The sequence below is a fragment of the Nomascus leucogenys genome, chromosome 11, assembly GCF_006542625.1.
Source record: "Nomascus leucogenys isolate Asia chromosome 11, Asia_NLE_v1, whole genome shotgun sequence".
Lineage (NCBI taxonomy): Eukaryota > Metazoa > Chordata > Mammalia > Primates > Hylobatidae > Nomascus > Nomascus leucogenys.
The window spans coordinates 108,255,207-108,278,285 of NC_044391.1; the positions used below are offsets into that span (position 1 = coordinate 108,255,207).

Below are 23,079 nucleotides of genomic sequence, written 5' to 3' on the forward strand. Positions count from 1 at the left end.
TATAAATGACAAAAATCTGTGACTGGCCCTTTACTGGTCACTGATATTTGCACTTTATCAATGGCCTCCTGTTCCATCCAATACCATTCTTGTCTCTTTTTCAAATCCATTTTCCATAATACGGCCAGTGTGAAAACTGACCTGAGTGAAGTATGGTTTCAGTTCAAAACCTTTCAATGGTTGCTGATTGCTTAGGAGAAAAAGGCACAAAGTTCTTATGATTTATAAAGCCCTATGTGATTTGGCCTTTATTTAGCTCTGCAAACTCACCTAGAGTCATTCCCTCTGCTTTCTATGCTCTAGCCAGCTCCTTTCTATGCTCCTTTCACTTCCCTAAAGACATAATGCTCATTGCTGCTCAAGGCCTTCAAACACGCTGTTTCCTCTGCCTATACTTGTTCTCCCCATGACAATCTTCACTTACTTGACTCGTGCCTCCTATAGGTCTTAACTTCTATTGAGTTCTGAACACATACTGAAGGCATAAAGTGGGTCTCCCCACTTGCCAGGAACTCTACCTCCTCTGTATCTTATTTTCCTCTGTAGTCCTGATCTCATTTTGTCCCATTTATACATCTGCATGATCTGAGTAGCAGCTATCCCTCTCACCACAGGCTGAAGGTCTATTTGGCTCAGCATTTATCCTCAGCATTACCCAGGGATTTGGCACATAGCACAGATCCTGATGTTTACTGAATGAATGAAGGGACAGTTTTTAAAGATGACAGAGACATATTTGAAACAAAAGCTTTCACATATTTATTACTGAATCCACCCTACTAGCACAGAGCATATAGAAAAACAGAAAAAAATATTCCCAGTAAAACGTGCAACTGTCCAGATAGTGGTGACAGTTTCAGTGTGATATCGTAAGATGATCGTGACCTTGATACAACATAAATATGTGTGCCATCTCATGGGTAATTCCTTATAGACCCAGCTTGGTTCTTCTCCAATGCCTCCTTTTGGAGTTGTACCTGATTTTATTACCAGGTTTCATCTGAATCCACTGGGGGATGGGACGATTTTGCTTTTGTTTCTTGGCCAGGAATCGCTTAATGGTGAAAGTCTTGTGAGAAGACATGGCGAGAAACAGAGTCAACCATACACCACTATGGCAGAGAAAGAGAGAGAGAGACAGAGACGATATTACCATAGGCTAGGATAAGGTAACATGAAGAAATAACAAGACAAGAAAGAGGATCTTTGGTGCCACAGCGAGGGCTCACTGCCACTCAGGATCCCACAGGCAGCTCAGCAGCAGCTCAGGAGCCAGCTGCAGTCTGAGGAGTCTGATGGCTGTTCTGGTGGATCAGCAGCAAAGGCAGGAGTCCCTTTGTTCCTCCTGTTCCTGACTTGATGCTACTCATTTCTCAGCAACATACTTCTGCTTCTCTTGTTAAATGTCCACCAAGAGGAATTATTTTCAACTTTAAAAAAGTTACAAACAGGTGATGCCAGTTCATTACAAAAAAATTAAAGCAACAGAACACTAAAAAAAACTATTATCCCATCTAGCTAGAAAAAGCCCCAATATTAACAACTTGATATTATAAGAGCCTTCCAGTTAAGACAGATGTACATGCAGAATATTGTCTTTCTATAAATTGAGATATTGTAGATATTATTTTGTAACTACAACTTATCTAACTAATATGTGACCCTTTTTTGGCAACTTTCTCAATAACCCTTTACATTTGGAGGTCTTAAATCTTTTCCAGTGTTCTGCTATGGCAAATAGTACAGAACAGGAAAATATGGTTGAAAATAGAAACCTATAAAACAAGTAATTCATCCCCACAACACTTAAAATATGAATGTATACATTTAAAAAATGCGATTCGCTGTAACACTACCTCATGGTACTTTCATGTTACTACTATTTTAAAAGCCACTGGCTGTGCATACTAATATTTTTATCTAATTATCAAAATTGACCACATTGCCATCTACTGAATTGCATGCTACCACTCCGTTTAAAGATCTTGGGCCCTCCATAATTAACGAACATCAACCTGGGGCCAGAGACACAGTAGTTATTTTTAATGATTCAGGTGCAAAATAATGTCTACATCTCAGATTGTGAGAGTAATTACATGACGGCAGTAAAGTCTTACTGCAAACAGTGTTGGAGATATACAAACAGTATGGATCTGTCATGACAGAGGCATTTTTTTCTAACCCTAAGATAATGGGGATAGTGGTATGGTGCAAAAAGTATGACTGTTTCTGACTGTCTGAGTTCACACATAGTGTCTAACCCAGTCTTTTCAGATGTGACCCAAGCTATTATCTTGGCTTCTGTCTTATGGCTCACTGTTGTGAGATGTTTATTCTATGTCTGGCATCTCCCCTAACATGCAGGCAGGAACAAGAGAAAAAAAGAAAGAAAGGCAAAAGAGTACATGCTGTGAGGCTACCGGCTTTTAAGGAGCTTTACTAGGTATCTCTCTCAGTACCTTTGATTACACCTTATTGGCAAGAACTGTGTTCCACTGCCATCCTTAGCAGTAATGAAGGATGGCACTATAGTTTTTTAGCTGAGCACATGATGCCCCCAACCCCACACAAATCAGGTTCTGCTAAAGAAAAAGGAAGAAGAATGAATAGCAGAGTAGATAACTAGCAGTCTTTCCTATAACAATTTTGGAAAAGATAATTTAGGATACTTCTGTGAATTTCAGCTCTCAAAATAACCAAAAGAAGATAGAGGAAAATTTAAAAAAGAGAAAAAGGAAGTTCTCAATAGAAATACCTATTAGTCTAGGTATTGAAAAATAGGGTGGAAAAAAAGCCCAAATTGACGGGCAACCCATAAATGTCATGGTAAGGAAATACCAGAAGAAATGAGTGCTAATTACACTGTCTGCCCTTCAACCCTAACATCCAAACTTCAGACACTTCTGAGACAACTGCCCTCATGGGGAGGCCAACGTCCCCAGATTTGTACACCTTCCCACTGGGAACTTTCAGGAGCAGGCGACTTTATGTGCAAGTAACAGACGAGTAGGCAACTAAGTTGGGGTACAGGGTGGGGTGTGGTTGAGATACAAATGTTTCATGAAATATAAAACATTGAAAACTAAGCCACAAGTATCCTTGTAGGAGTCTACAGGTTAAGAGAATAACAAATAGGCCTGAAAATGCCGAATGGGTGATAAAGATAGGGAAAGTACACTACTATTTCCGTCCAATCCTTTTATTTTCTTCCCATACATTAGCAGCAAAGAACCTTTAGCTACTGATCACAGTTCATCTTAAATTGACCACATGCTGACTTTAGCTAGCTATCTAGCAGACCCTGTTCTACCCTTTGTATATTAATTCCCTCTATACAGTCTCTATCAGTGACTATTTGGCTCCAACCACTTCAGAAAAAAAGTCTTCAAGAATACAGGGAAAGAACTAGACTGGGTTGCCAACAAACCCAGAGTCTTAACACCCTCTCCCTTGGGAACCCTGGTTGTACTGGTTACGGTTCTTGAAGCCAATCTTGTTTGAAAGTCTTCTCTAAGAAAAATTTACTGTAGTAAGATAAAGAACTACAGTAGGACAAAGAGTTTACTGTACTAATCCAAGTATTCGTTTCCAATGAAGAGGATGATAGGGTGCTCACCTCTGGAGACACTTTGGGCTAGGAGCTCTGACCAGGTATTTCCTGAAAGCTCAATGCCAGTGACATACAGCTCTTAGCTAGAACTAACTCTCATGGCAACTTTTAAAAAGAAACTCAAACAGATATCTGCTATCTGCATTGGAAAGTGAAAGAACAGAAAGCACTGGCTATAATGCCAACTGAAATAAGCTTATAGCCAGTAAGTCAGTAGTCCTCATTCTAGTACAATAGTAATGGTTATGAGGGCAGTTTTACCTTAAAAGGAATGATTACACTTATTGCCCTACACATCTCAGGTGATTCAGAGGACCTCTAGGAGTTAAATTTTCTCAAGAAAATATTGAATTACATACCTCTGGCTATATGCCAAGTTATCTAATTAGTCTAGAGGCTGCAAATACAGTATAATATAGATCCCAAGTACTGGAGATACACACTTCATTCCAGAAAATTGAGAGATGGGAAATCATGGTACCAAGTAAAAAAAACTGGGCAAATTCTAGAACCTGGATAGCCTATGCAAAGGCGAAGTTTATTAAGTGATCATAAATGGAAGGCCTGCTGCAGTTGAAAGAAAGCACATGTGGAGATGGAGGCTCATGAGATTTATTAAATCTCTATCAGATGCAATCATACTTGGCCATTTAACTGGCGCTTCAAGAAAGACGATATATCCCTAAACCCCGAGACATACATTTCCTGCCCCTTGCTGTCCTAAGCATAGTCTTCAACCATATCTAGATGATTCTGAGAGTTCAAGGCACTAGTGCTTGTAAAATCAAGGTGCTCATAAGGGTCCCATTCTTTAACATCTATATTGAATATCAAAAATTGGACTCTGTATTTTGGCAAAAAGTATAGGCCCACTCCTCATTCTTCTACTTACTGGATATGGGGGTCATGTGCACACCAATGGCTGCCTGAGGAATACAGCAGTGGCAGCTATTTGGGCATAACTAGACCACTGGGGCCATTAAATGGTTCCTCAAAATTCTTATTAGGCTCAGAAACAGAATTTGTTATATAATTTCCAAAGTTCAGTTGACTGGGCAACCTCAGCAATCAGTGATACAGCTATTATATATGACCAGCTATGTAAAAGTAATGCCAAAGAAATGGTAGCCATAATAAATGTGGTCTAAAACCACGTCTTTAGATCATATTCTAGCTGGGAAGGGAGGAGGAGCATATGCTACTAAATAAGGCAAATACCTATATCCCAGACAACAAAACACATGGGATGCAATAAGATATGTCTATAAGGAAGTGGTTAAACTGAGTGGGCTTCATGGTGGTCCTGGCTCTCCACAACTTTTCATAAAGCAGGATTTTATAATAAGAAATGGAAATTTATACTAAGAAATTTTATACTTGTGAGAGCAATATTTTGATTTTTAAGTGATAAGTTGTGTGAAAATAATGGTAGCATCATATTGGTTTAAAGGTCAATATGTTGTTTTAAATAAAAGTTATCAACTAAGGGTTGGATGGAGGTTGGCCCTAACTTGCCTTGTAACTTAAGAAGTGTCATGGCTGGAAAGCCTCTATGTGATGTGAAAAGCACCCTCTGTTATTTGTAGCTCGGAACTGGAGAGTTCCTGCATCTTGTGGCTTTCTGAATCGCTGCACTCAGACAATAAGAAGCACCTGCTGCCTGTTGACCACTACCTCTTCCTTACCCATCCCTAATCACTGTCTTTCTGCATGTGGTTACAGTGAGATACTAGATCCCCCATTCGACCACCTGCTGCCTGTTGATCAACTCCTCTTCCTTGCCTCTCCTGTTTTCCTTCCCCACTATATAAACCCCTAACTTTAGTTGGAGCGAGGAGATGGATTTGAGGTTTGGCTCTGGTCTCTCTGGTTGACATCAACTGTAAAATAATAAGTCTTCCCTGGCAATACTTGCTTCTTTTTGTGCGGTAAGCAATGGGACCTAGACTGAGCCCTGAGTGTTTGATATCACTATCACAAATCGTGAAGTGGATCTTGTATTAGGCACACCTCTGCACTTTGTGAGGCTTTCTGAAGTTGTGGGAAGCATTTCTTGGAACCCACTGAGTAAATATCAGAGCACTCCGGAGTGGTTAAAGGTTATATTACTATTTAAGGTCATAAGGTTAAAGGTCATAAAATATTTTTAAATATGGAACTCCGGGAATCTTTTAACGAAAAAGTTTTTGTATGCAAACCATCCTGTGTGTCCCATGTCTGATTAAACTTGTAGACTAAAAATAAGAACTTTCTGTTTCCAAAAATATAAACATCTATTGGTTTCTTTTTTTTGAGATGGAGTTCACTCTTGTTGCCCAGGCTGGAGTGCAATGGCGCCATCTCGGCTCACTGCAACCTCTGCCTCCTGGGTTCAAGCAATTCTCCTGCCTCAGCCTCCCGAGTATCTGGGATTACAGGCGTCTGCCACTACACCCGGCTAATTTTTTTATATTTTTAGTAGAGATGGGGTTTCACCATGTTGGCCAGGCTGGTCTCAAACTCCTGACCTCAGGCAATCTGCCCGCCTCGGCCTCCCAAAGTGCTGGGATTACAGGCTTGAGCCACCACGCCCGGCCCATCTATTGCTTTTTAATGTTTTGAAAAACCACAGTATTTTGAAAAATACTGTGCTTTATTAATTTATTTTCCATTTCTAGTAATGGTGGCCCAGGTTATTTAGGTCAGTTTGCCAGCTCAAAAACCAACTAAAAAACTGGGTAAAATATATTTCAAATAATATTTTAAAAACCCTCAAAGAGATTACAAAATAGTAAGGAATTATCAGGCCAAAAGTTAAGAGAAGCAAAGAATCAAGAGAAGTAAACAAGCCTGAATCCACTTTTTCACTGAAAGCACTGCTAATCCCAGAACACTAGGACCTCCATTTTGACAGCCTTTCAGAGTACAGAGGAGATTGAAAAAACCCTGGGTTCATCTAAGTTGGGGAGTCTGTTAGGAGACCTTCTCCTACAACAATCTGGGATCCAAAATCTCAGAGTGAAGGTGAACAAGAATTGTAATAATCTGAATGCAATGAGACTCCTCTGAGTTGTCCAGGAAATATCAAACTTTGAACAGGTGGGCCCAAACTTGTGGTACCTGCAGGTACCCAACAAAAGCAAATACGTGTGATCTTTGGGGCAAAGTTTCTTAATTATAGGCCAGACAATTATTTCCACAAAATGGCATTTCAAGTGCAACGACTAGCAGAGGGTCAAACGTATCCAGCATATAAGAAAATTGTAATCAATGATTAAAACAGCCAATAGAAAGAGATCATTAGAAACTCTAGGTAGGACCCAGCATCTGTGTTTAAAAGCCCATCCAGGTCATTCTGATGCATGTTAAAGTTGGAGAATCATTGCTTTACATCTTTATCATATAAATATATATCCCATAAAAAATACATAAATGTAATAGATCAGAGAATGGACCCAAGAATTTGCATTTCTAACAAATTCCCATATGATGCTGATGCCAGACCACACTTTGAGAACCACTGGTATGAAAAAAGGAATTTTAGTATACAGGCAAAGAGAGTGGTCACCCGTGTGGAGGAGAAGGGCTATTACTTAGAAGCAATATGCGTATATTTCCTAGAATGCTGGTAATTTTCTATTTCTTAGCCTGGGTAGTTATTACACAGGTGTCATTATTAAACTACACATTTACACTTTAGTGCCTATTTTAATGCATGAGATAACTGGTTTCCCTTTCCCATTCAATCATATAGTCCAAATGCCATGGCGTAAATCCTGTCTACCATCATCCCACCACCTTTATTTATAATCAGTGCCTAAAGTATAAAATGTAAAAGTTTGTTAAGTTCCAAGACATAACTCCTTTCACTTTAGTTTGCAATGTAATTTTTCAAAAAATTAAATGGCTTTGAAAATTAAGATGAAAAAAGTTTAGTCTAAGTTTCTGAAAACCATATTTAAAACATTGTTTAAAATTCAGATATATCTACAGCCTTCATCCCAAATTTAAAAATATCTACAAAACTAAAAAGAAACTATCTTAAATTTTTAACAAAGTGTCCAATTTTAAAAATTACACTTTAATTATTTTCACAAGTTGAAAGAAAGAGGAAGAAAATCCTACCTTTTTCAAGTCTGAATGTCCTACTCCAAAGAGGCAAAGATGCTTGCTTCTCCAAATAAAATCTGAAAAGAAAAAATCCAGTGTGTAATGGTAACAGATCCTACTATTTTCAGTTAAACCTTACCTATGGGTGAAAGTAATGTTCATCAATTGGCCTGAAATTTATGAAAACCTTAAGAGAAAATATAGGAAGTCTTTTTGCAGAAAGGCAGGCAATGACAACAAAATTGAGACATGTAATATTAAACAGATCAGTGCAGCCTGTGCTTGCTTTTGAATTCCCACTCACAAATCCTCAAACAACATTAATAAAATCTGGGATGTGTACACCTGTTTCTTGTGTTTATGAAAAATAAGCTCTTTGGGAAGATTAGATTCTTCCAAAAACTTCAAAAAACAGTAATATTTGCCATTTTTTTGATTCATGGTATCAACATAGTTATTATACAAGCCCTCCTCACCTTTCCTCTGTGAGGAAACCATTATAACAGTTTTTTAATATACACTTCTTTCTCTCTTTTTTGAGACAGGGTCTCATTCTGTTGTCCATGCTGGAGCAGAGTAGCATGATCCTAGTTCACTGCAGCCTCAAATGCCTGGCCTCGAGCGATCCTCCTGCCTCAGTCTCCTGAGTAGCTGGGACTACAGGCATGTGCCAGCACGCCTGGCCTATAACAATTATAGTTACTGATTCTGGCAGCTAGGCAGTAGCTGTCTATGCCTTGTGATGTACCAGACAGGTATCTGAACAACCAAATAGTTCCCACAGCAAGGTCTGTGTGTAATGCCTCCCTGTGGCAAGCTATTGACTGAGGCTATGGCAAAAACATATGCAGTTGGGTTTCGTTATGCCTATAAACATCATGACACATCCAACATCCGTTTATGTGGTAACACCTAGCCAGACCCTATTATACTTCTTGCTTTGCTCAGCACTATTATACCTCTTGCTTGCAGAGAGCTGTATGCACACATCCCTTACAACGTCCTCTCCTTCCACTGTTGCAAAATGACTGTATGTTATGATGCCTAATCATTATCATATCAACTGCAGGCAATGTGGCAAGACAGTGATGATAGCTTAGCAAGGATTGTTCCTGAATACTGAATGTTAGATCCAGATGGTCAGACAAGTGAAAGGCAGTTTTTGCAACCATGTGAGTTAATACACTGCAATGTCAAGATAATACAGTTGAGGATAAAAGAGGTTTGATAAGCTCGCTTCCTGAGCAGGTAGAACAATGGGTTTTAATAGTCTAAATACATCTCCTAGGCAGATTTGGGGAGATGTGAAAAGCCACACACACTGAACACTGCCAATCCAATGTCCTCTGTGTCCTTTACTCATAATGTAACCTTCACCAAGCCTCAAACCCAGTCTTCTCTGGGATCACTTCAATTTAGAAAGTAATAATCATTTTTTTAAACAAAAGCATAACCATGGCCTCGGAATAGAGCTGATCTTAGGAGAGCAGTGCTTCTCCTCCTCCTCCTCCTCCTCATTGACAACAATACCTTAAACACATAATTCATTCTACAAAAGGCCATCTTCACTCGGTTCTTTTGAGTAGAAAATTCTAAATTATCCAAGACTTAGCTGAGCTTGTTATATTAAATGGTTGTTTACCTGGTCCTAAGGATAAAATGTGCTACAGTAAAGCACAAAATATGTAGTATCTTTTCATTAATGTCTACAAATTGTACTGGATTATCAACCCTCTATACTTTTTGGACTATAAAGATAACCTTAAGAAACCAACCTATAAAATTGCTGCATTATATTTTTCAACACAATCTGAGTTTTCCTCCCTACTCCCAGGTCACCACTATACCCTCCCCTCCACCTTATTTATTTTTTTTTTTGCCTCTGTGAGAATATCAGGCTCACATATAGGTAAGTGCCACTTAATAAGAGCTGTATTGTATCATCTAGGTCACCCAGTAGGTATAGAGAGGATATTAGTGATTTCCCTTGGGCTAGGCTAAAATACTTAATCTTATATATAGTTTTAATATACTTTGTTATAATAATCAGTTGGCTTATAAAACCAATCATAGAACACTCAAAGCATCCTACTCCTTCAAGACAGCCCTTGCCAAATGCTTTGAATATTCTTGTTGACTGTCCTGTCTTTCCTATGTATCCTCTTACAAGAATCAGTCTCGGGGTTTGTGAGATATTCTAGTCATTTGTGAATCTACTTTGCTTCACATGAGTTGATAACATCCATGATGTCACCTTCAAAGCAAAGTCCTTTGTACTTTCTATTCATTGGTTTTATTCTCTGATGTATTAAACCGCAATTGCTTTTGCACCAATCTAATAGTGTGGATATCTGTCCCCGCCCAAATCTCATGTTGAATTGTAATCCCCAATGCTGCAGGTGGGGCCTAGTGGGAGGTGTTTGAGTCATGGGAATGGATCCTCTGTGGCTTGGTGCTGCCGTCGTGACAGTGAGCTCTTGTGAGTCTGGTCATTTAAAAGTGTGTGGTACTTCCCTTTCTTCAACTCTCTCTCTCACTCTTGCTTTTGCCATGTGACGTGCCTGCTCCCACTTCACCTTCTGCCATGAGTAAAAGCTCCCTGAGGCCTCCTCAGAAGCAGAGCAGATGTTAGTGCTATGCTTCCTATACAGTCTGTAGAAACATAAGCCAATTAAACCTCTTCTTTATAAATTACCCAGTCTCAGGTATTTCCTTATAGCAATGTAAGAATGGCCTAACACATTCTGAATCACTTGACAAAAATTTTCATCCTAAATTTCTTCTGTATGGCAGGTGGTTTCTGAGCAATCTTTCATTTTGAAACTGAAAGTACTCAAGTATTTTATATGCAGAGGTAGGGCTGTTCTTACAAGTTTTTTTCTTTTTGTAGCACTTCCACTGTTACTGAGTCATCTGCATCACATGACATTTGTATCAAATGGGCACAACTGTTTGTGTATTTCATGCTATTTGTTGACTTATGAGCCCAAGGCATCACTATACCACTTGCTAACTTATTTTCCTTAGCATGTCCTCTTTCAGCTTTCTGTACATCCTTGGTTGGCACGCGACCTAAAATCAAAGTGGTATTTAAAAGGCTTTTTTCACATATACAACTCTCACTTTTTCTACATCATCCTGCAAGTTGAAATATTTTATCTCTTCTATATTTGCGACCACTGTCACAGTGGTTAAAAGAACTCTGGAGGGCCAGGCACAGTGGCTCATGCCTGTAATCCCAGCATTTTGGGAGGCCGAGGCAGGCAGACCATCTGAGGTCAGGAGTTCAAGACCAGCCTGACCAACATGGTAAAACTCCGTCTCTACTAAAAATACAAGAATTAGCCAGGCGTGGTGGCAGCTGCCTGTAATCCCAGCTACTTGGGAGGCTGAGGCAGGAGAATTGCTTGAACTCAGGAGGTGGAGGTTGCAGTGAGCCAAGATCATGCCACTGTACTCCAGCCTGGGAGACAGAGCGAGACTCCTTCTCATTAAAAAAAAAAAAAGAACTGTGGAAACAAATTGCACAGGCTCAAGTCTCACTGCCACCACTTGCTATTAGTGTCACCTTGAACACATTTCTTAGCCATGTTGTTCCTTGTTTTTCTAATCTGTAATATGTGGTTAATAACATCTAACACCATAGGGTTGTTATGAAGCTTATGTAGGTGAAGATTTAGTGTAGTAATGAGTGTAAAATATTTAGGACAATGCTTGGCACACAATAAACACAATATAGGTCTTAGCTGTTATTTTTATATCTACAGCTGTATAAAGCCTACAGTTGTTGAAATTATAAATGTTCCCAGTTTTAAGATTTCTGTGTTGATTCTACTGTACTAATTTCACTATCTTGACTATTTAATAGGAAGACATCACATACACAGACTATAAGCTCCTCAAGAGGTTATATTTTTCTTGGATACTCAAGGATGCTCAAAAGAGTAATTGAGCACATGATAAAGCTTTCGTCATCACACCAGATACAGAGCATTTCCTTGAGGCTGCCTCAACCACATAACCATTAGTGATGGTTGTAGGGGTCACAAACACTCTTGGTTCCCACAATATCTGAAATAAAAAAACACAATACCAGAGGTACTGCCCACGGCAACATAAACCAAATATGCCCCCAGGCAGCTGATGGCAAGATTATACATGCATGTGTACACATACGGGCTTATTCACCCAGAGATGGTCAATGTTAATGTTCAAAGATTACTGCTACACTCAGCCATCTTCCTTTGACAAGAGAGAACACAGATTTTTTTTTTGAAAAAAGTTTTGCTCAAAAATCTATGAAAGATGCTCAGTTGCTGGGCGTAAAGTACAAGTCTGGTGCTGGTTGAATGCTGACTACAGGTGTAGAAGGAATAGCTGTGGACCCACTTCTTCAATGAGAGTTCATTTAGGTAATCAGATAAATCTGATGCTGACAGATAAAAGAATGGCAGATGCTGAAATGATTTTCCTTGTTCTCTATTTTTGGGAAGATTTCACAAGAACTTCCCTGCTTTAGTAAGAAACAGATGTTTCCCCCGTATGTTTTCTCACTATCTCAAGAGCCACTTTTGTCCATATTCAACATGCATAAATATTTCAGTAATTTGTCTTCTGCCTAGGATGTAGAAACCTAGAAAGAGCATCGCTCCTATGCCAACAACCAGAAAAACTACAAAATAATTTTTCCTGAAACTCAGAGGACTGAGGTTAGGAAGACCAACTGGACTTTCCCAATATGAGAACTAAAACTCCCATATCCTGGGAAATTCCTCAGATCCAGGCAAACTGGAACAACTGGTCACCCCACCTAAGGTCACAGACCAATAAAGTAGCTTGAAATACAAGGAAAGACTGGCCTGGCAAAGGAGCAAAGGGACATGAGCACTGAAGAGACATCAAGTACCTCATATGCTGATAAGAATTCAGCTAAAATTGTTAATGAATTGCTAAAAGTCAAGTGTGGACTAGCATAAGAGTATAAAACCCCTGGGAGCCTCAGACATAAAGACAGTTTGCTTCCACTTTCAGTCTCTCTTCCATGATCTCTACTGAGTACTGATGAAAAAGACTTGGGAAAAGGCAGGAGACTAGAGCCTCCCTTGGTGGTGAAGATCTATTAGGGGAAGACATGGTTTGGCTTTGTGTCCCCACCCAAATCTCATCTCAGATTGTAATCTCCACTTGTCAAGGGACGGACCTGGTGGGAGGTGATTGGATCATGTGGGTGGTTTCCCCAGTGCTGCTCTTGTGACAGTGAGGGAGTTCTCATGAGATCTGATGGTTTAAAAGTGGCACTTCCTCCTTCACTCTCTCTCTTTCCTGCCACCATCTAAGATGTGCTTTGCTTCCCCTTTGCCTTCTGCCACATTGTAAGTTTCCTGAGGCCTCCCCAGCCATGTGGAACTGGTAATTTATAAATTACCCAGTCTTGGGTAGTTCTTTATAGCAGTGTGAAAACAGACTGATACAGGGAAGTAAGCTCTTACTGTGGAAAAGACAAAAAATCTGCCCAGACCATTCCTTACCCAAGACTGAGGTTGGACCAGGATGGCCAATAGTCTTCAGGCCTCCTCTACCAAGATAGCAAGCACCAAGTAACAAGCAGGGTGAAAGGCAAAAGCATGGAGAGAGACTCCTGTGTTGTATAGGCTCATTGGGAAGGCTGGAAGCTGAGACTGAAATAGGATATTGAGAAAATCCCTCTAGCACGCTACCCTAAGCATAATATTAGAGGTTATCGAACCTGGTAGTATACTGAAGATGGACCAATAAAACCCAAACCCAGCTTAACTACTGAGTAGGCTGATTCAAGACTCCACATTACTGACCTAGCAGAAAAAGCATGCTTATTTTGGGGCATAGATTATCTCAACCCCTACTGTCCTACACAAGATGCTTGGCATTTGATAAAATATAATGAGCATGAAAAAGAAAAAAACAACTCATTGTGAAGACGGAAAGTAATCAACGGAACCACATTCTCAGATAACCTGTGTTAGAACTAAGAAGGAACTTAAAATATATTTGATTAATATATTAATCATATATATTGAAGGTTCTAGTGGAAAAAAAATAGACAGCAATGACGAGAGGGGAATTTCAGCAGAGAAAAAAAAATGTATACATTAAATGAAAATGCTTGAAACAGAAAACATGGTAACAGAGATAAAGTACTCTAAAGCAGTGGTATACAACCAGGGGCAATTCTGCCTTTCTGGAGATATTTGGCAATATCTGGAGATATTTTTGGTTGTCACCACTGGAAGAGTGCTGCTAGCTCTAGTGGGTGGAAGCCAGGGATGCTGCTGAACATCCTACAATGCACAAGTGAGCCCCATACGACAAAGAATTATCCAGCCCAAAATGTCAGTAGTGCCCAAACTACTTTAGCCTGACAGATTAAAAAAAAAAAAGAGAGAGAGAGAGAAGACACAAATTGCCAACATCTGCAATGAAAAAGGGGAGAATGCGACAGGTCTCAGGACATTAAACAGATAGAATAATATCACAAATTATTGTATGCCCATAAAGCCAACTTAGTCATCACAGTCTTGTAAGGAAACGGACAAATTCCTTACGAGATGGGTACCACCAAAGCTCATGTAAGTGCATAACCTAAGTAGTTCTATGTCTATTAAAGATGTTGAATTCTGTAGTTAAAAATCTTGTAACAAAACTACAGGCCCAAATGGTTTCACTACCAAAAGCCAGAGATCAGGACAAGACCAAGCCTTTCTCAGTGCCAGGAGGAATGCTTGAGCTTCAACTTCCAGTTCCCACCTCTGTTATGCTTCCAGAGATTCCCAAATATTTTGCATTCTGTCGTGTACACACCTCAATTCTATCTCAGAGTGCTGACCTGATCATGGTTGAAAGGTGCTGTTGCACATAAGATTGACCTTTGCATGTTGGGTGAAAAGTAAGCCTCAGAAAGGCAGTAACTTGAGCCAGTGGTAGACATTCTTTCCCAACTCAACTTGCCAAGGCTTTTTCGCTTAAAGCTTTCTTAATTTCTTAAGAAATTACAAGACTGTATGATCGCACATCATACCACCCTGATGGGGCAATCTCATTTCAGTCACCTGCAGGTGTCTACTGGGGTGGAGATCCAGCTTCTAAGGCTTTGTTAAATACTGTGGCTCCTGAGGCAAAGCAGTTCAGAAGCATAGCTGAGACTGAGCTTCATGATGGGACGGTAATATGGTTTGGCTGTGTCCCCACCTAAATCTCATCTTGAATTGTAACTCCCACAATTCCCATGTGTCATGGGAGGAACCCGGTGGGAGGTAATTGAATCATGGGGGCAGGTCTTTCCCATGCTGTTGTTGTGATAGTGAATAAGTCTCACGAGCTCTGATGGCTTTAAAAATGGAAGTCTCCCTGCACAAGCTCTCTGTTTGCCTGCTGTCATCCACGTAAGATGTGACTTGCTCCTCCTTGCCTTCTGCCATGATTGTGAGGCCTCCCCAGCCATGTGGTACTGTAAGCACAATAAACCTCTTTCTTTTGTAAATTGCCCAGTCTCGGGTATGTCTTTATCAGCAGTGTGAAAGACTAATACAGATGGGTAAGCAGTGAATAGGCAAAACACACTCGTGGGTGAGGTAGCTCACAAACAGAGCCATATCTTTCCAGAGGAATACATAAACCAAGTGTGTTGACCCATTTTGCATTGCTATAAAGGAATACCTGAGGCTGGACAAGTTACGAGTTTTATTTGGCTTCTTGTTTTGCAGGCGGTACAAGCATGGCACCAGCATCTGCTAGGCTTCTGACGCTTTAACTCTTCGTAGAAGGTGAAGGAGGAGCAGGCATGCCGCATGGCGAGAGACAGAGCAAGAGAGAGATGCCACGTTCTTTTGAACAACTGGCATTCATGTGAACTAACAGAACTCTTTCCATGGAACTAGAGGCTCTAGGAGGACTGGATTAGGACTGCATCCAGTACACACTGATGTAGAGCTAACATCTTCCCTCATCACACTGCTTTTGAGAGCCATTCAAAACACTGAAGATCGAGATATTGGAGTCCACCCATTTTACATTCCATAACTAATGCAGACTGCTCAAATAAAAGCTTAAATTTACAGATAATTTTCTGTCCCTATCTATACTTCAGACTAGAGCATCGGCAATTTCTTCACCAAAGCTAATTACTTTTTAAAGTGGTGTGACTGACAAAAAGAAGTCAGGCCAAGGATGCTGCAATGCCAGAGTTTGTAACAATATAATTAGGAGTGAAAGTTGGTGAGGTGACCACCCTCCTTGATGACATCTTTCTTCCTTTCTCTATAGCTTCTTTACAGTTCATTTATGCAAAACTGGACAATCAAACAGCCAAAGCAGTAGAGATAGGTCTGCCAGCAACTGAATTGGTTCTAATGCAACAGCTGAGGGAAGTTTGAGCCTTTCTCTTAAAAGTGACTATAATTCTGCAGTCCTAGACCATCTGTAGTTAGGCTGTGGCTCTTTAACTGCCAAGGCCTTTAAGTTAAGCTAGGTTCGTAAGGTTGTTTGATATGGATCACATAGGATAAGAGTAGGTAGTGGTATTTTCTGGGAGATAATAGGGTCAATATGAGTTTTTTTGGGGGAGGGGGCGGGGAAGGCAGTTTTTCTGAACATTATAAGAAGTTTCCAATATCTCAAAACTTTAAAATAGTGTTTTCCCAAAGAAATATAAGGTGAGCCCCATATATAGTTACAATTTAAAATTTTCTAGGAATCATGTTAAATAGGAACAGGTAAAATTAATTTGAATATATTTTATTTAATCTGATTTATTTAAAACATCATTTAAGCATGTAATTAATATAAAGGTGGATACAATATTTTAAATTAAAAAGGAGACTTTAGGCTGAGTGCAGTGGCTCACACCTGTAATCCTAACATTTTGGGAGGCGGGAGGATTGCTTCAGCTCAGGAGTTTGAGATCAGCCCGAGTATGTTTCTCATAGTGAGACCTCATCTCTACAAAACATTTAAAAATTAGCTGGGCATGGCGGTGCATGCCTGTGATAGGGAGGCTGAGGCGGCAAGAGGATGGCTTGAGCCGAGGAGGTTGAGGTTGTAGTGAGTCATGACTGAGTCAATGCACTCCAGCTTGGGCAACAGAACAACACTCTTTCTCAAAAAAAAAAAAAAAAAAAAAGGTCAGGCGCAGTGCCTCACACCTGTAATCCCAGCATTTTGGGAGGCCAAGGCAGGTGGATCACCTGAGGTCAGGAGTTCGAGACCAGCCTGGCCAACATGGTGAAACCCCATCTCTACTAAAAATACAAAATAATTAGCCAGCGTGGTGGCACATGCCTGTAGTCCCAGCTACTTGGGAAGGTGAGGCAGGAGGATCACTTGAACCTGGGAGGCAGAGGTTGCAGTGAGCCGAGGTTGCACCACTGCACTCCAGCCTGGGCAACAGAGTAAGACTCTGTCTCCAAAAAAGAAAAAGAAAAATTGGCCGGGGGTGGTGGCTCACGCCTGCAATCCCAGCACTTTGGGAGGCTGATGCGGGCGGATCACCTGAGGTCAGGAATTCGAGACCAGCCTGGCCAACCATGGCCAACATGGTGAAACCCTATCTTTACTAAAAATACAAAAATTAGCCGGGTGTGGTGGCGGGCACAGCTACCATAATCCCAGCTATCTGGGAGGCTGAGACGGGAGAATCACTTGAACCCAGGCGGCAGAAGTTGCAGTGAGCCGGGATTGTGCCACTGCACTCCAGCGACAGAGGGATACTCTGTCTCAAAAAAAAGGAAAAAAACAGACTTTAAAAGCTGGTGTGCGTTTTAACAGTTGTAGCACATCTTTTTTCAGACCAGCCACATTTCAAGTGCTGAACAGCTACACGTGGTTCAATGAGCTTCGGTACTGAACAGCTCAGCTTTACAACCTCTCAGGTTCTCTAAGCAAACTCTCTTAGGTTCTGAAATTGAGAAGGGGTGGAGGATTACAAAGCCTTTATGATTCCAACAACTCTTAGCTAGTTAATAGACGCATCCGTCCTGTCTCTTGATGCCCTAGTGACCAATGACATGTCTAGAGAAGAATCTCTTTTAACTATATTTTTATATAGTTACATGGCAGCCTTTGAGAAAACTGAGAATTAAGGCTAGATCCAGCGCAAAATGAAAATGTTGTGGGGGGGGCGGTGGGGAGCGGAGGCGACTGCTGGTTTAAAAATTAAGAATTTCAACACTGCCATAGCAGAGCACGAAAATAAGTACAGGGCCCTTCTGAGCCCTATGCGACTGCACGGGTCGGACCCCTTTGAAGCTAGTCCTGGTCAAGGTTTATGTCTCTGGATGAATCCAGATGTGTAAAACGCAAGGAAATGGCGAGATTCCTTGGGCTATCTTTGGGAAACTGGGACCTTAAAGGAGACTCCAAAATCTTACCTACTGGAATTAAGGGAGGAAGAGAAAGTGTTTGCGCCTGTGAGAACGCCTTGGAAAGAGGCAGTGCGAAGATGAGGCAGCAAGACACTTGGTTTTGCTGATTAAACCACTGATGAATCAGTGCCACTCACACCCTGGGTAATTCTAGGGACACTAGTTGGACAACACTGACATCTGAAGAGGTGGCAGGGCGGAACATGGATCCATTTAAGGCTACCTTATTGTCGATTTCCTCCTTCTCTAAGCTAGAAACAGGCGGTGCCTGAGTGGCCTCCAGAAGCCACTACTGTAGGCCAAGAGCAATGCCTCACGTCTGTAATCCCAGCACTTTGGGAGGCCGAGGCGGGCGGATCACCTGAGGTCGGGAGTTCGAGACCGGTCTGACCAATATGGTGAAACCCGTCTTTACTAAAAATACAAAAATTAGCCGGGTGTGGTGGCGCGCGCCTGTAAACCCAGCTACTCAGGAGGCTAAGGCGGGAGAATCGCTTGAATCCGGAGGCGGAGGTTGCAGTGAGCCGAGATCACACCACTGCACTCCCGCCTGGGCGACGGAGGGAGACCCTGTCTCAAAAAACAAACAAACAAAAACGCTACTACTGTTGGAGTCGGCTTGAGCTGTGGCATTGCTTCCAGCCCGTGACCCTCACGCTGCCCTGCTCGCTGGGCGGACCCGGCCCAGGCGGCGGGTGAGGAGGGACCTTTACTTACCGGCGCCCTGGCCTCTGCTGTTTTCCCACTCTAGGACGCAAATCTCGATCTGCAAGGGTCTGGGGCGCGGGCGGAAAAGGCGGGCCCAGCTCCCTCAGGTCTGTGTGTCACCGACCCGAACCCGCTCCGTCGTCCTGACGCCCCCGGCCTAGCTGCAGCCACCTTGTCGCACGGGCCTTCGTGTCTCTCAGTCTCCGAGAGGCCTCGCCCACAACCGGCGCTCGGAAGTGGTTGCCTCGCTGGGCGCAGCAGTTTAACCGCCGCGCGCCGGATGCTAGGGCGGCGAGTTCCCCGTTGACAGACCCCGCCCTGGCCCCGCCCAGGCACGGGCGGTCCCGCCCCCTTGAGCTGTGGCCCGGGGGCCGTGGGTCCGACTCCTGCGTGTGATGTCACCAAGTTGGCTTTGGGGTCCCCCATTCTTCCTTAGTTCTCTATTTTACCTCAGCGCGTTGTCTAGCTGCTGCCTGGCCACGGTACTTAGCACACAGCGTGACTTAAAACTGGATAAAAGAGGAAAGGATTCGCACGCCCTGGCCGGGCCAGAGGCTCACAGCTTGTGTTCCCGCGATCACACGAGCCAGGAACCGCCAACGCCTCCAGGAGGCGCTCTCCCTCCCATCGAGCCACCGCCGGGCCATTGGAGACCAGGAGGACCTCGCAGCTCCATCCCTTCCTCTCTAATTATCTCATCTCCCTGCCTGGAGTCAGTATTACCACTCCCATAACACAGATTTTTAAAATGCAATTAAATTTTAAATGAGTCACTGTATTTAAAAACAGCATGAACAAAATGGGATTTCTGCTAATGCAAATATCTATACAAATTTAACGATTTTGGTTCTAACTCTAGATGAAAAGTCAAATCTCCTGTTACATACTAGAAGTTTACCTCTTGTTACCTTTACTGTAACTGCAATGGCAGTTTCAACTGTTTCAACCAAATATGTAGTTGGAAATGCTGTTATTAGAAGTGTATCTTCCCAGCATTTTGGGAGGCCAAGGTGGGTGGTTTCCTTCAGGTCAGGAGTTTGAGACCAGCCTGGCCAACATGATGAAACCCTGTCTTCTCAAAAACACCAAAATTAGCCGGGCGTGGTGGCAGGTGCCTGTAATCCCAGCTGCTGGAGAGGCTGAGGCAGGAGAATCGCTTGAACCCTGGAGGCAGAGGTTGCAGTGAGCTGTACTCCAGCCTGGGCAACAGAGTGAGACTGCATCTCAAAAAAAAAAAAGAAAAAAAGTGGATATGACAGTTCGAATTAGATCTAAAACCTTTCCTAATTACACCAGTTAAATCATGAAATCATGCAATAGTAGAACAGGTGTCTTACCTACCTACATTATCCTGTAAATATTGACATGTTATTCTACATAATCATAAACTGATTGATCACACATATCTTTAAATCTAATCATCATAACTTTAAAAACTGTATTTGAATAAAATCAGTGTATTTCTAAATCTGTCTTTAACAGATGCAAAGATGTAAGTTTGAAATGTCTTGGTAAATGAGGTTAACAAAATATAAATGTTTTTGATGAATTCATCATAATTTGTTCATTTTAAGGAGACTGATTTTATTTTCTTGAAGCTTAAGGAGGACTTTGACATTTTAAATGTATCTAAAAGATAAGCCAATTTCACATTTCTTTTTTTTTATTGATTGAAACAAGCATTCCATAGTCATTTCAAATAGTGTACAAAGTATTTTAAAATGTTTTTCTGGCTGGATGCAGTGGCTCACACCTGTAATCCCAGCACTTTGGGAGGCCGAGGTGGGTGGATCACCAGGTCAGGAGATCGAGACTATCCTGGCCAACATGATGAAACCCTGTTTCTACTAAAAGTACAAAAATTAGTCAAACGTGGTGGCACGCGCCTGTAGTCTCAGTTACTCGGAAAGCTGAGGCAGGAGAAGCGCTTGAACCTGGGAGGCGGAGGTTGCAGTTTTTCTTCAAAGACCTATCTGATTTCCATATGCAGGGTAACACATTCAAACTCTTATTTGTTGTTAATGTAAGATTTAATTCATATAGTTTTTTTTTTCTTTGAGAAGGAGTCTCTCTCTATCGCCCATGCTGGAGTGCAATGGCGCGATCTCACTGCAACCTCCGCCCCCCAGGTTCAAGTAATTCTCATGCTTTAGCTTCCCAAGTAGCTGGGATTACAGGTGCATGCCAACATGCTTGGCTAATTTTTGTATTTTTAGTAGATACAGGGTTTCACCATGTTGGCCAGGCTCGTCTTGAACTCCTGACCTTTGGTCATCTGCCTGCCTCAGCCTCCCAAAATGTTGGGATTACGGGGTGAGCCGCTACACCAGGCCTGCTTTTAATTGTGTGAATGGACTTGATAACATTTCATTGTTCATTGATTAAATTCATTGTTGTGTTTTAAGCTTGGTGACTTAATGTTGATGAACAATGCAACTAGTTGCCAAAAGCCTGATGTTACACTTTACTATCCAACTATAGCTGATGCTCAAATAATGACATTGGGATATGAGTTTAAAATTTATTTTCCTGAAATAATGTGTGTGTCAAATCTTAACACCCCATCATATTCCTTGTCAGTAATTTTGAAGACAACAAGAACAAAAAACCTCCTTCTCTTTATATCACTGTTTTGGCCTATTTGCATTGCTATAAAGGAACACTTGAGGCTGGATAATTTATGAAGAAAGATGTATCTGGCTCATGTTCCACAGGCTGTATAAGAAGCATGATGCCCACATCTGCATCTAGTGAGAGCCTCAAACTGCTTTCACTCATGGTGCAAGGGAAAGGGGAGCAGCTTATGCAGAGATCACATGGCAAAAGAGGCAAGAGAGAGTGGAGAGGGAGGATCTTCTTAAATACCAGCACTCAAGGTGTATTAGTCCATTTTTACACTGCTAATAAAGACATACTGGAGACTGGGTAATTTGTAAAGGAAAGCAGTTTAGTTGACTCACAGTTCTCCATGGCTAGGGAGGCCACACGAAATTTACAATCGTGGTGGAAGAGGGAGCAAATATGCCCTTCTTCACATGGCGGCAGCAAGAAGCGCTGAGCAAAAGGGGGAAAAACCCCATATAAATCTATCAGACCTCGTGAGAACTCAATCGCTATAACAAGAACTGCATGAGGGTTAACTGCCCCATGATTAAATTATCTCCCGCTGGGTCCCTCCCACAACATGGGGATTATGGGAACTACAATTCAAGATGAGATTTGAGTTGGGCACAGCCAAACCATATCACGAAAGAACTAAGAGTGTGAAGTCACCATCCCCCAGAGAGGGCATTAATGTATTCACGAGGGATCCACCTTAAACCTCAGGACCCAAATATTTCCCATCAGGCCCCACCTCTAACATTAGGGATCAAATTTCAATATGTGGTTTGGAGGACAAACATCCAAAACATAGCAATCAGCCTTTTAAAACTTACCCTTTTCATTTTGAGATAATTGCAGATTTACCTGCAGTTGTAAAAAGTAGTATAGGGGCTGAGTGTGGTGGCTTACACTTATAATCCCAGTGTTTTGGGAGGCCAAGGTGGGAGGATCTCTTGAGCCCAGGAGTTTAAGACAGTCTGGGTAATACAGCAAGACCCTGTCTCTACAAAAAATTGAAAGTTAACCAGGCATGGTGATGTGCATCTGTAATCCAGCTACTTGGGAGGCTGAGGCGGTAGGGTGGTTTGAGTCCAGGAATTCGAGGCAGCAGTGAGCTACAATCACATCACTGCACTCCAGCTTGGTTGGCAGAGTGAGACCCTGTCTCTAAAAAAAGAAAGAAAGAGAAATAGTTCAGAGATTCTCTGTGCCCTTTGCCCAGTTTCTCCAAAAGGTAAAATCTTGCAAAACTCTACAATAATATTACTATCAGGATATTGGCATTGTTACAGTCAAGATACAGAACACTTCCATCACCATAAGAATCCCTCATGGTGTTCTTTAATAGGCACGGCAACTTTCCACCTGCTTCCACCCCTCCTATATGCCATTAGTTCTCCATTTTTATAACCTTGTCCTTTCAAGATCGCAATATAAAGGAGAACTATAGCATGTAACCTTTTGGGATTGGCATTTTTTTTGCTCAGCATAATTCTCTGGGGATTCATCCAGTTTATTGCCTGTATCAGTAGTTTGTGTCTTTTTATTGCTCAATAATATTCCATAATATCCACAGTATATTTAACCCTTATCAGTTGAAGAACATCTGGGCTAATTATGAATAAGGTTGCTATAAAATTTGTATCTAGGTTTTTGTGCGAACATGAGTCTTTA

The 23,079-nt window shown here is 41.6% G+C and overlaps 1 protein-coding gene across 2 annotated transcripts; it reads right to left on the reverse strand.

Moving 5' to 3' along the window:
- Nucleotides 1-735: 735 nt before the first annotated feature.
- RPL39L (ribosomal protein L39 like) lies at nucleotides 736-19,098 on the reverse strand. Of its 2 annotated transcripts, XM_030822959.1 has the most exons (4): nucleotides 18,811-19,098; nucleotides 7,715-7,776; nucleotides 1,259-1,430; nucleotides 736-1,112 (listed from the first exon to the last, which is right to left on the reverse strand). In XM_030822959.1, exon 4 carries the CDS (start codon nucleotides 1,082-1,084, stop codon nucleotides 929-931), a length of 156 nt encoding a protein of 51 aa, XP_030678819.1. In that variant the 5' UTR covers nucleotides 1,085-1,112; nucleotides 1,259-1,430; nucleotides 7,715-7,776; nucleotides 18,811-19,098; the 3' UTR covers nucleotides 736-928. The 2 variants fall into 2 exon arrangements, with proteins under 2 accessions (XP_030678819.1, XP_003256674.1); XM_003256626.3 differs by lacking the exon at nucleotides 1,259-1,430.
- Between the last annotated feature and the right edge of the window lie 3,981 nt (nucleotides 19,099-23,079).

Coding starts and splice junctions, on each gene's coding strand:
- RPL39L (XM_003256626.3), bottom strand. CDS start 1,084: ATGTCTTCTCACAAGACTTTCACCATTAAGCGATTCCTGGCCAAGAAA.